The following is a 13,245-nucleotide window of genomic DNA, read 5'->3' as shown; positions in this document are numbered from 1 at the left end:
TTCTATGGCTGCTCTTGCCCCATAGAACAGAGACCTACAACCTTTCCGGCTTTGCTGACGGGCGGGGAAGGGGGAGGGAAGGTGAAGAGGAGATGGTTCCACACGAGAGGTGTTGCCCATGCAGCTCCATTTGCAAATGGAGCGTGTGTGCGCCCATGCTTGCCTGCTGCTTGCGCAAGTGGAGGTGCACGTATGCATGTGCTCCCCAGCCACTTCCACGGCCCAGTTCCAAAGGGCTCAAGGCCCAGTAATGGGTCATGTCCCGGGGGTTGGGGACGACCCCCGCTGTAGAACACTTCTCCCCAAGGAAGGCTGTTGGAGCATCCTAGGAGATGATTGAGGTTCCTGGGGGCTTTGGGGGATCTTGGTTTATTTTTTCTTTTTGCACCTTCATTGTTTCATTATTGCTGACAGGTGCCCAGAGTTAACCCACCCTAACCCTTACAATAGGTGGCTATATAAACCTTTTAAATAAGTAGATATACATAAACAAAATTCAAGCCATGTGCAGGATATTATTATTGTTTGTTCACAAGGATGCAAGGTCACAGCCACCAGTCCTGCGCCTGCTTATTCACACTAACCCAGGATGTTACCGGCACACGTGGGAATCCAAGCCGGGTGGGGCCTTTTGCAATTGACAGATCAACATTCTGCAGATTTCCTAACCGCCATCAAACCCTTTTTTCGTACAACCACTGGAAAGAGTGGATGGCCACTGGTCTGAAATGACATAGGATGCAGCAGGGGGTTGGACTAGATGGCCTCCAAGGTCCCTTCCAACTCTTACTATTCTGGTTCCCATCGGTTCCCGCCGTAATCTTTCCACTCGCGACGGGAGGGCCATCTGCGGCCGAGATCCGGGGGATTTCAGAGAACGACTCGGGCCCCGTTCCGGAAGGGAGGCGCCTCGAAGCAAGGCGAGGGCTCCGGGGCAGGCAGGGGCTCTCTTCCAGCAACGGGGCCCCGGCAGAGGCAGGCGGGCCCGGCCCCAAGGCCGGAGGGGGCCCGCCCCCGCCCCCCCCGCGCCCCCCCTCACCAGCACGTCGCGGAAGAGCAGCTGCGGCGCGGGGTGCACCGTCCAGTCCACGGCGCCGCCGCCGTCCGGGATGCGGATGCGGATGACCAGCGCGGGCCGGGCCGGCTCCATCCCGGGGTCGCCCAGGGCCAGCAGGAGCATCCCCGGGCGGCGGCGGGCGCTCTCCGCGGGACTAGGCCGCGCCAGGCCGGAAGGGCTCGGGCCGCAGGCCCCGCCCCCGCGCGCCGCCCCGCCCCGCCCCCGCGCGCCGCCCCGCCCCGCCCCCGCGCGCCGCCCCGCCCCCTCCCTCCCTCCCGCCCTCGCGGAACGCCGCGCCCCCGGAATCCAGGAAGAGCCCCCCCCGCCTTCCTTCTCTCGCTCTGGAAATTGCAATGGCACTTACGACCATTGCAGCCTCCCCGTGGTGGTCACGTGATAAATGACTTGGTAACTGATTTCCATTTGTGAGGGTTGCGGGGTCCTGGGAGGGGTCATTTGAGCCTCTTTTGCGACCTTCTAAGAAGCCAAGTCAACGGGGGCAACTGTGTTGCCAACTTAACAACTGTGGTGATTTACTCAATAACTGCCAAGAAAGGTTGTAAAATGGAGCCAAACTCACTTAACAATAGAAATTTTGGGCTCAGTTGTTGTCGTAGTAAGTCGAGGACTAGCTGCATAGAACATAGGATAAGATGTGTTGGTACGAGGTGCGTGGGGGAGACAAAAATTGTGAATATTCCGAGAAGAATAATTACAGGGGTTGCCGGTTGCCATCGTGGCTCATGTTCTGCGGATGCCGTGGCACAAGAATGGCGTTTCCTAAACAAACATAACACAAGAGCTTCTTTTCAGAAATGGGTGGCATAGAAATTTAATAAACAGGTAAATAATCAGCAGCATACTAATTTAATTAATAAATAAAATAAACATTTGGCCAAGAAGGATTCAGTGCTGGGAAAAGAGAAGCACGTCCATTTGAAAGCCAACCCAGAAAGTGAACTGAAGGGCCACCCGGCTGGACCAGTTTTTTTACCCAATCTGTGGGATTCTGACCCCTCAGCGTTAGCCCAAGACCCAGCTTGGCCCCAAAGGCTTAGGAAGGCCTGGCCTGGGGCGGCGGGGCATAGACGGCGCCCGTGCTGCCCCTCCCACATTCTGCATCCTTCTCAAAAGGCATACCTTTGCGTTCGGGTGGGGCTATCAATGCCAGTTAAGCTGGGGCATATGCCTTGGAACTGGCAGCGCCGTCTCTGTCATCCGTCCATCTTTAAGAGCCCTGGTGGTGCTGGGGAGAGAATGCAGTATTGCAGGCTAATTTTGCCGACTGCCAGTGGTTCAATTCTCACCCGCTCAAGGTTGACTATCTTCTATATCAGAGGCTCCCAACCTTTTTGGCACCAGGGACCGGTTCTGTGGAGAATGAATTTTCCACGGACCAAAAGGGGCCTGGTTTCATGCACTGCCTGCATCCAGTAAATGGGGCTTCAGTTGTTTGCACGGCCCAGTTGCTGGTATGCCACGGCCTGGTGCCGGTCCACAGATCTATCTACTATCCATCCATCCATCTCATTTAGAAAGTGCCTATCTCCCTCACAGTGAACCTGGGTATGTGTGTAAAAATAAGATATAAAAATATGAAAACTAAATACTATAATGCAAACATAGATTACAACACAAAATATTTTGGAGGTCCAGCCGATCTGAATCCGACCGGTTGCGACTAAGGTCGTTTATGAGATCTTATGATAACTGCTTCCTTGAGTGAGGGTAGTTTTCCCGCCGCCTTGAAGGAGGCGGTGGTGAGACCCCTCCTCAAGAAGCCTGCCTTGGACCCAGCAATATTAAACAACTTTCGTCCGGTCTCCAACCTTCGCTTTCTTGCAAAGGTTGTTGAGAGTGTGGTGGCGCATCAGCTCCCTTTGTTCTTGGAGGAAGCCGATTATCTGGACCCGTACCAATCGGGTTTCAGGCCTGGGTACAGCACGGAGACGGCATTGGTCGCACTGGTGAATGATCTCTGGCGGGCTCAGGACAGGGGTTGTTCCTCTGTCCTAGTCCTATTAGACCTCTCAGCGGCTTTCGATACCATCGACCATGGTATCCTGCTACGGCGTCTCAGGGAGTTGGGAATGGGAGGCACAGTTTTTCAGTGGTTCTCCTCCTACCTTCTGGGACGTTCGCAGTCGGTGTTGGCAGGGGGGCAGAGGTCGACCTTGAGGCCTCTCATTTGTGGAGTTCCCCAGGGATCGGTCCTCTCGCCTCTCCTGTTCAACATTTATATGAAGCCTCTGGGTGAGATCATTTGTGGTTTTGGAGTTGGGTATCATCAGTACACTGATGATACCCAGCTTTTCATTTCAACCCCAAACCACCCCAGTGATGCCCTCGACGTGATCTCCCGTTGCCTGGAGGCGGTCCGGGTCTGGATGGGGAGGAAGAGGCTTCGGCTCAACCCTGTTCGTGCCAGCATCCCGGGAAATTCAGATTACTCCATCTCTTGCTATGGGGAGTGAGCTATTGCCCACTGTAGATAGGGCGCGCAACTTGGGGGTCCTCCTAGACCCACAGCTCTCTTTAGAAGATCATATAGGAGCTGTGACTAGGGGTTGCCTTTGCCCAAGTTCGCCTGGTGCGCCAGTTGCGGCCCTATCTAGACCGGGATGCCTTGCGTACAGTCACTCATGCGCTCGTGACCTCTCGTTTGGACTACTGTAATGCTCTCTACATGGGGCTGCCCTTGAAGACCACTCGGAGGCTCCAACTGGTGCAGAATGCAGCCGCGCGAGTTGTGTTGGGAGTCTCCCGATACTCCCATGTTACACCTTTGCTCCGCGAGCTGCATTGGCTGCCGTTTGCCCTCCGGGTGAGATTCAAGGTGCTGGTAATGACCTACAAAGCCCTACATGGCATGGGTCCAGATTACCTACGGCAGCACCTGCAGCTGGCGTCAACCTCCCTCCGTCCAGTGCGCTCCCACAGAGAGGGCCTCCTCAGGGTGCCTCCAATCAGAGAATGTCGACTGGTGGCCCCCAGGGGGAGGGCGTTCTCTGTGGGCACGCCAGACCTGTGGAACCACTTGCCGGTTGAGCTCCGGATGGCCCCCGACCTTCGCTCCTTCCGGCGGGATCTAAAAACCTATTTATTTGAGCAGTCCAGCCTGGTCTGATGGGTTTGGGGTTGGGTTTTTTAATATGGTTTTAACTATTGTATATATCGGGCATAAATTATTTAATTGTCTTTTAACTTTTGTACTTTGTTTTTTAATATTTATTGCCCTGTACACCGCCCTGAGTCCTTCGGGAGAAGGGCGGTATAAAAATTTAATAAATAAATAAATTTAATAAATATTTAAAATTAAAAATGGGTAGGGCCTTCAAGAGATTAACCAGCCCTATGGCTGCAAGCACCTCTGTCGGGGCCAAGCAGATTTATTTATTTATTTTATTGGATTTGTATACCGCCCTATTCCCGTAGGACTCAGGGCGGTTTACAGGGCACTTAAAACCATGAATACAAAAAATTAAAAACAAATAAAACAATTAAATTAAACTCAAGCCCCAAGAGTAAATCTAAAACCCAGTTAAATTAACAACCCCACAGTCTGGACCAAACAGATCGAAGAGCCAAGTTTTCAGGTCCCGGCAAAATGAGCGAAGGTCGGGGGCAGTCCTAAGTTCTGTGGGTAGTTGGTTCCAAGAGCCAGGTTTTCAGATATTTCCGGAAGGCCAGGAGACGGGGTGGTGGTGGTGGTTGTGTAGTCTGATGCTGCTGAAGGCAGCGGGTGGTACTCCAGGGCCAGTTAACATCATAACCAGACCTGTGATCTTGACATACAGGTAATCCTCACCCTGCTAAGCAAGACAGTTGTTAAATGACTTTTGCCCCATTCTATGACCTTTCTTGCCACAGTTGTTAAGTGAATCCTTGGTGAAGTTAGTAATATGGTTGCTAGGTGAATGGCTTCCCCCATTAACTTTGTCAGGAAGTTGCCAAAGATGATCACATGACCATGGGGCATGGCAACCGTTATAAAGACATGCCAGTTGCCAAGCATCCAAATTCTGATCATGTGACCATGGGGATGCTACAACGGTCGTGTGAAAAACAGTCATAAATCATTTTTGTAACTGGTCACTAAATGAATGATTATAAGCTGAGGACTACCTTATACCCCACATCTATCATTTTTATCAAATGCACATCTCTGAGCCTCTTGAAAATTTCAAAACTTATTTGTGACCTAGTGGTGGGGATAAGAAAGTTCACACTTTGCTGGGCTCAAAACCATAACTCTGGGAAAAGCAGTTTCCCTGCAGCCCCTCCCCCCCATTAACCCATCTGGCACATAAGCAAGAATTACATTTGACTGTTTTCCCAAGTAGACAGTAACTACATTTCTCTTTAGTCCATCAGTTCGTGTATCCAATGAAGTGAGCTGCTCACATCACAAAAGCGTACGCCTTTCCATCAAAATTAGTTAGTGGGGAGAGATGCTAGCAGATTCCTGATTCTTTGTCACTCAGGAAAGGACCTCTGCAATTTCCTCAAAATTTCAGTTTGAAGCAAATTTGGTGACTCTAATTGGCTTGTTTTCCTAACCTCAGCATGAGTTAAACTTGCTGGCTGGGGAATTCTGGGATTTGAAGTCCATCTATCTGAAATTGACTGAGATTGAGAAACACCAAACTGCTGCAGCTTTTCAACCTTGGTGTTTCCACAAAAGAATGTGCCAGCCACGCAACATGTTATTTGGGGAGGGGGGGGGGGTTGCAATCATATCTTTTCCCTCGAAAATCCAATGTCAGGCTTGAAACCTCCTTCCTAATTCCCCAAAATGTTCCCCACCTGGGTACAGATTGCACAAGCTTAACAACATTCCGCAACTTACCTCAGCCAGCTCGAGGGGCTTCGTAATTGTTTTTGCCGACCTATAAATTTTTGAGTAACAACAAAATTATTGTGATTTTTCTTACTAAATTATTCATATATTACAAAGCATGTATGTAACAAGGGCCATGAATCAAAAGGCATATAATGACTCTATCTTGGAGTCATTTCTTCAAAGAAAAACTCAAATAGATTTATGTATACAAGTTAACTAAGAGACCATGATTTTAATAGTGTTCATAATTCTACCTGCTTCTCCAGCTTTGTACATTCTTTTCTTTAAAGTACTACACTTTTAAAATGAATTTTAAAATTCGAAGCTTTCCTTTCAGGAAACAATTGCTTTCCATCACATTTAGCATTTGAATCTAATTGGTACTATTGCAATCACTGAAATAACAATTTTTTTCATGAGGTAACCCAGAGCTCATAAACTGTGCTTAAAGGGATGCTAATATCTCTGTACTGGCTAAGTGTTTTGTATTTCTGAAATAAAAGCAAGAAGACGTTGCCCTCATACATCATTGAGCTTTTTATTTACTTGTCTATTACAGACGACAGAAACTTCTCACGAGAGCCTAGGATCCAAAGGCCACATGGTCCAGTTCCTCAAGAGATACTTAATGGGATTTTGATTGCCAGGCTGGTGGTTCATTCTTTTCATAAATATAGCATCATGTTATTTATGTTTATATTATAAAACATTAATGTAAACAAAACAGTGAAATGCAACCTGCCCATTATCCAGGATAATTTTTTTTCATTTAATTATAACAGCTTTTCACAGGGCTCCAGCCAATTCACAATAATGACAATATACAAATGTTCATTTAGATTATTGGTGTGAGCCAGATTATATTGAGTTATCTACAGTTTCTTCAGTCTTATTGTTCACGGAAATAAAACCTTACAATATTAGGTTTCCAACTATTTCAAGCATGTTTTCATCATAAAAGATGAGCTTTTTGAGATTTCTTCTCAAGAAATGAAATACCAAAATAGTACTTAAAAAGGCCACTCTGAAATCAAGAAAGAAACCACTAAGATTTATCTCCTTGCTAAGTTGAAATGGCCATGTGCTTCATTTTACAACGCTACATCTTGGTTTCATTTGGCTCTCAAGTTTTAAAAGCTGACAAAAATGAAAATATTTCAGAAATGGCAGAGCTACCTACTACTTCTGTCAAAGCCATCGGTTCCCTACATATGTTGCAATTCCTCAAAGTTTCAGACCCACCATTTGGCCAGGACTTGAGAGTTGCAGTCTCCACATAGCTTCCTCCACACATCTGGAGGAAGCTATGTGGAGAAAGCCAAGGCTTTCCATCCAAAGGCTCATTCTCTGTTTTCTGCATTTCTAACTTAAAATCTCCAGGCTGAAGTTTAGTTCTGGAATTAAAAGAAATGCCCAAGAGGCCCCACCCCCCAATCGATCTTTACACAAACATCAATGCCCGAGACTATTACATATTGGCATCTGTAAGCATTAATGCAAGCCTGACATTTCCATTAACACGTATACACAAAGCATCCAACAAATTTCAGCTTTTTGGATTAGTAAACAATACTCCACGGATGAGGCTTCCATTAATAATGTTTCTTATTGTTGGAAAATCTCTAGTGGACAAATTTGTCAAACACAAAAGGTCTAAAAGTGAAATATAGTAATTAAGACTCTCACTTTATTGATTGGAGAGCTTAAGTAATTTTTCATTACTAACGTAAGATTTAATACATAAAAGTAGTTAAAGATTCTGTCTTGGCACTAGCCATTAGCATGTAATTGAACTAGTAAAAAAGATCAGTTTAACCTATGTTGATTACCACCTTACCTTTGAAAGGCAATTAAGGATCTCAATCATGGCAACAAGATTTGATTGTGTGGCCTTTATTGGACATCGATCTTTTAGGAAAGCGCAGTTACATTTTCCATTAATTTACAGTAGCAGTTTAACTCTGGTACCTTCCACCATTGACCCAGATAAGATGTCAGGCTAAGTACTCGTTTAGTTTAAGGTGCTCCCATCACACATTCCTCTTTAAAGGGACACCGAAATGAGTCCGGTATCTATCAAGCAGGCTTAGGTGAAGGTTGCAGTTACTGGTGTGTGTTTCATCAGGCTGAACTCCCTCATGTTCAGCATCTCCTTTGCTGTTGTTAAGCACTGCCCTTCTGCCAAAAGGAAGAGATAATTAAAACAGGGTAGAAACATCAAAACACAAAGCACAGCAACTATTGCATTTCCTGGAAGGTCACGTATTCCAGGCATCTTAAATGCATTTTGAAGAGCTATTAAAAATACCTGCCAAGGCGTTTTATTGCCAATGATGCTAGAGGACCAGGAAATTGGGGGGGCGGAGAGAGATTTGACCAGGACCAAAATCCAGAAATAATTAGCCATGTAGCATTTGTGTGTGTGTTGGGGGGAACTGAAAGCCAAGAGTAAGGATATTCCCAAGAATGGAGTGGGGAAATGGGAAAGGAAAAAAAAATACTTATGAGGACATGGAACCAAAAGAAACTGCTGCAGGAACCGGTTCAAGTGGTGTTTATGTCATTTGGATACAATATCTTATTTTATACTACCATAGATGTGAAAACAACCTTCTACATTTTCTTCTCTCCTGCAAGTAACGTGCTGCAAGAGTCAGACTTTATGTGTGAAGGCAGGATGAAGCAGCTTCGCATTTGAGATTCTTGCAAAGCGATCGCGTAGACACACGTGAATTATTTTAGATTGTCGTATTTGAGTTCGCACACCGTATCAAGCCATCAAGTGATCTGCTTGGCTGAAATGTGTATTAGGAATTCTAGCTTCAGTGGCTTGTAAATCATGGGACAGATCAGAGTAGGGAGAACACAGGCAATTGGGGTTGTTAAAGAGATCACAGGTAAAACAAGACTAGAATTACCCACATATTTTTATCACAGGGCCCAAATTGTTTTTATCCTTTACAACAGGAATGCAAGAACTGAACAGTTGACATAGGCATAAGCCATTTGTATTTGAATGTAAGTATAGGATTTGTTTTGGGAGGGAGTAGACAATGAAACTTTATACATTGTAAAAAGGTAAAGGTAAAGGTTCCCCCGCACATGCGTGCTAGTCGTTTCCAACTCTAGGGGCCGGTGTTCATCTCCGTTTCAAAGCCGAAGAGCCAGCGCTTGTCCGAGGACATCTCCGTGGTCATGTGGCCGGCATGACTAGACGCCAAAGGCGCACGGAATGCTGTTACCTTCCCACTGTAGTGGTTCCTATTGTGCTAAGCCTAAATTTTGGAGTAACTCGACTTACCTAAATTAGCAAATCAGCTAGTTCATAATGCTTGACTGCTGCTGAAGGGCTTCTCCCAATGGCGGCAACTACCACTATGACTTAAGCGTAAACAGGAAATCCAATCTTGGTTTTCCAAACAAGTCAGGAATTGGAAGAGAAGAACCAATCAGGTTTCTGACTATGGATTGTGGTTTCTGTGCCACAACAAGCGCCACTATGTCCTGCAGGAGAGGCTGCCCCAGAACCAATCTGCCAGGGACCATCAGCTGCTGGAACCCAGGAGGGGACCCTTTTTGGCTGTTGCATCTGCCCTTTGGATGATCAGATTGGCCCTGGTATTGCTGTTTTTTGCAAGGTCTTCAAGAGGTGGTTTTGTCACTGGGCTTGGAGATCTGGATGTGCAAGAGCACATCTGTTAATTTGTGTGGGTTTTCTACCTCAGTTGTTGATTATATTTGTGCATTTTTTGGAATACTGTTGCTTTTGATTAGTTTTGATACTCATGAATTTCAGATGGGTAATCATATAAATTGAAATAATAAATATGTGCCTATAGTCTTTTCTTCACTCAGCAAAACAGTCCCAAGAGTTTTTTGAAGATACCAACCCAAATTCATTCCCAACAGAATTAAATCTATCCTATTATCTATAGCGGGACATATCGCAACAACTGAACAATACACCTTCTGTTTAAATACAAGAAGTAGTCACACAAACAGCCCCTCATGATTCTGATTACATCTGAACTCTGCCCTCAGCCATCTTTCAAGTTCACTCTTCACCAGGATCAATGCTTGAAGTACCCGAGATCCACTGATTTTCATGTAATAAAAGAAAATGCCACATTTGCCTAATTGTTGCACCATGAGAGCCCCGAGCAAGGCTCGGGTGGCTGTTAATGCCGCAAACACTGTCCAGTTCTAATGAATCCACAGAGTAGCTTGTGAGGAGGTTCTCCATGGAAAGATGCCCAGCGCCGTATGGACAAGGAGTTGGGTTCCCTCCACATCGGAAAATAGGTCAGCACTCTCCATTATCAGAAATCAAATAAACTGCAGCTAGTGAACAGGCTGCTCCAAGGGGAAGCTTTATTTATTGCATGGTAATTAAAAAACATTTTATCAGTCTTGTGCTGAGACCAAACCTTTAAAGAAGAGTATTGACAAAATTGGGAGCAATGAATGAGCAGTATTTGACTTTAACTTATGAGCTGCACTTATTTAATTTTGGTCATTACTGGGAACATAAGTTCCAGCCAATCTAGCAAAATGCTAATAGTCACTTTTATTATTAATGAAGCTTAATGTAACACACCAGCTACTCCACTGGGTGAACTATTTATTTAACTTGTATTAGGAATATCCTTTGGTATCAAATATACTGGAGTGTTTCCTTGATTACAGATTTAGAGCTGCGGTTAAAACAAAACAAATGTACTACTTGCCTTCTGAATGAAAGTAATTTATAGTTCCTTTCTGATGGATTTTAAGAAATATACTTACACAAAATCTAACAAGAGCCTTTTGAAAAATAAATTATATTTTATCTTTCAGAAAACATCCCAGATGAAAATAACTTGCTGAAATAATTTAAAACAAACAAATGTGCATATTTTAAATCTATTTTCGTAACTACATTATTTTTACAACATTTTACCAGGAAAGTTGATTCAGTATAATTGACTGGGTATAATTTTCTATGCTAAGTACATGACAAAATCATATTGTGTTAATTACTTCTAAATCATATTGAGTCAAATAGTAAAGCACACACTTAACTCTCTCCCACAGAAAGCAATAGGATTGAACCGGTACTTAATTTCGGCCAGATCATATTCTACCTGGCTGCAGGTACCAGACAATCTCCATATTCAATCCTCTGAAATTTCAGAGGATTTTTTTTCCCTTCAAAATTCTGGATTTTAACAGAACTTCAATTTATCAGAGGACTCAGCCTCTGTTTTGAATATTGGCTATATATTTTAAGATATTCATTATGAGACAAGGTATTGCTTTTAAATTGTACTGAAGTATTGGATAACTAGATAAGATCGCAAAAAAATCAGTATTTTCATTAAAAGGCAAAGGTCAGCTTTGGATGAAAGGAGTTAATTCATGTAATTTCCCAGAGATTTGTTTAGTTTTGCATTTGTGCATAATTCAACATGTATTTGGTATGTTTTACAGAGTCAAAGAAAAGTAATATTTCAAAAAATAGGGACATGTCTTGAAAAAAATACATATACTGTTTGCATAAGAATGTTGACACGGCAAAAGTTTGGGAAAATATGCTTTTCTATACTAATTTAGCACAGTAAGTTTTTGAAACCTTGTGTTTTTAGTACATGGCACCTTCATCTTCTTTATTCAGGAAGTAAATAGTAACCGGGCCACAACATGTCTGAACAGTCTCCGTGACGCTGGCAAAGCACCAAGAGCTAATTCCGTACAATAACGTTGGGATTCCTAGTACAAAAAGAAACAGGTTAAGAGTCGCACAACTCTCACGATTTAGAACAGCTTTACCAATAAACTCAAGATACAGCAGGAAAAAGAAAAGAAGCATAAAGACCTTGGCTGGCTTCATCAGCAATGTTAGGCTAAACCACAGGTCTGCAACCCGCGGCTCCGGAGCCGTCTCCTGCGGCTCCCAGTCCTCTGCCATGTGCAGTCCCCCCCAAAAAAAGGTGGGACTAAAAAAGTTCAACCAATCAATTCAAATATGCAGGGTAGGTGCATATCTCGCCTTGGCTCCACTATTCAGTCAAACCCTGTTCTGCACATACACGCATGTACGCACATGCGCACACATTTTTTGCGGCTCCCAGTTTTTCCTTTTGTGAGGGAACCGGTTCCGAGTGGCTCTTTCACTGTTTCAGGTTGCTGACCCCTGGGCTAAACTGAGGCTTGTTTGAAGCTAACCGCTGGGTGTGAACCCAACCAGCCTTTGTTTAGTCCACAGAAGAGCCTGGAACAAGGGCCTCCTTTTGGAAAGAAAAGATCTGTCGTGCGGAGGTGGTCCAAGCGACTGCTAGGAGTGGCTCTTGGCTATAGCATCACCTTGCAAAGAAAGGAATACAGGGAGTCCTCGACTTACAACAGTTCATTTAGTGACTGTTCAGTTACAACGGCACCGATAAATATGATTTATGGCCATTTTTCAGACCCGCAACCTTTGCAGTATCCCCCATGGTCACGCGATTAACACTCAGATGCTTGGCAACTGACTCATATTTATGACGGTTGCCGTGTTCTGGAATCCCGTGACCCGACAAGCAAAGTCAGAGGGGCAGCCGGAGTCACTTAACAACTGCAGTGATTTACTTAACAATGCTGGCAAGAAAGGTTGTAAAATGGAGCAACTTAACAAATGCCTCACTTAACAACAGAAATGTTGGGCTCAACTGTGGCGGAAGTCGAGGACTGCCTGAAGCCACTTAGTGCTCAACTGGCTCCGGCAAGCGGCCTGCCAGGGCCGGCGGGAAGTTCGGTTTCCGGAGCAGGTCGGACTGGGGAGCCTTCTTGGGGGAAAAGGGGCGCCGGAGGCCGCTGGGGCCCGGGCGGCGGGACGCTTTCCTCAGCCTCTCAGCCGCGCCGGGGCGCAAACCCGCGTGGAAACCCCCCAGGCAGAAAGGGGACTCCGAGCGGCCCGCCAGGCCCCCCTCCCCACCCGGCAACCGGCGCGGCAGACACGGGAGCGGGCAGCGCTGGGAAAGCCGAAGGAGGCCCGAAGGCGCCCGGGCCCGCGAGGGCCGCTCACCCAGGTTGAGCAGCTTGAGGGCGGCCAGGAGGGCGTCCTGCGCGGCCAGGTCGCGGCGGGGCCCGCGGGAGCAGTGGTACTTGACGAAGGGGAAGCAGCCGGTGCGCAGCACGTGGTAGTTGGCGCCGCGCACCGCCCAGTTGAAGCTGGAGAGGCCGAACTGGTCGTTGCGCACCGCGCTGTACTTGACGCAGAAGGAGGTCCAGGGCGGCAGCCGGCGCTGCACCAGGTGGCCGCTCAGCACCTCCGAGGCGGCCGGACGCGGCGGCGGCGCCCCGCACGGCCACAGCAGCCCCCGCAGCA

The 13,245-nt window shown here is 46.3% G+C and overlaps 1 protein-coding gene across 14 annotated transcripts in view; it reads right to left on the bottom strand.

The window, feature by feature from the left end:
- The window catches only part of MAP2K5 (mitogen-activated protein kinase kinase 5), a 166,816-nt gene extending 165,561 nt beyond the window's left edge, over positions 1–1,255 (bottom strand). For all 14 annotated transcript variants that reach the window (XR_014493556.1, XR_014493557.1, XR_014493558.1 and 11 more), the window contains exon 1: positions 1,040–1,255. Coding sequence is in view for 8 of the 14 variants with exons in the window: in XM_083371584.1 (XP_083227710.1) it covers positions 1,040–1,180 (141 nt within the window). In the remaining 6 variants the exon portion in view is untranslated. The remainder of the gene's footprint in view (positions 1–1,039) is intronic.
- Positions 1,256–13,245: the final 11,990 nt, after the last annotated feature.

Source organism: Vipera ursinii, assembly GCF_947247035.1.
Source record: "Vipera ursinii genome assembly, chromosome: 11".
Classification (NCBI taxonomy): Eukaryota; Metazoa; Chordata; class Lepidosauria; order Squamata; family Viperidae; genus Vipera; species Vipera ursinii.
This window is presented reverse-complemented; position numbering and strand designations above follow the sequence as displayed.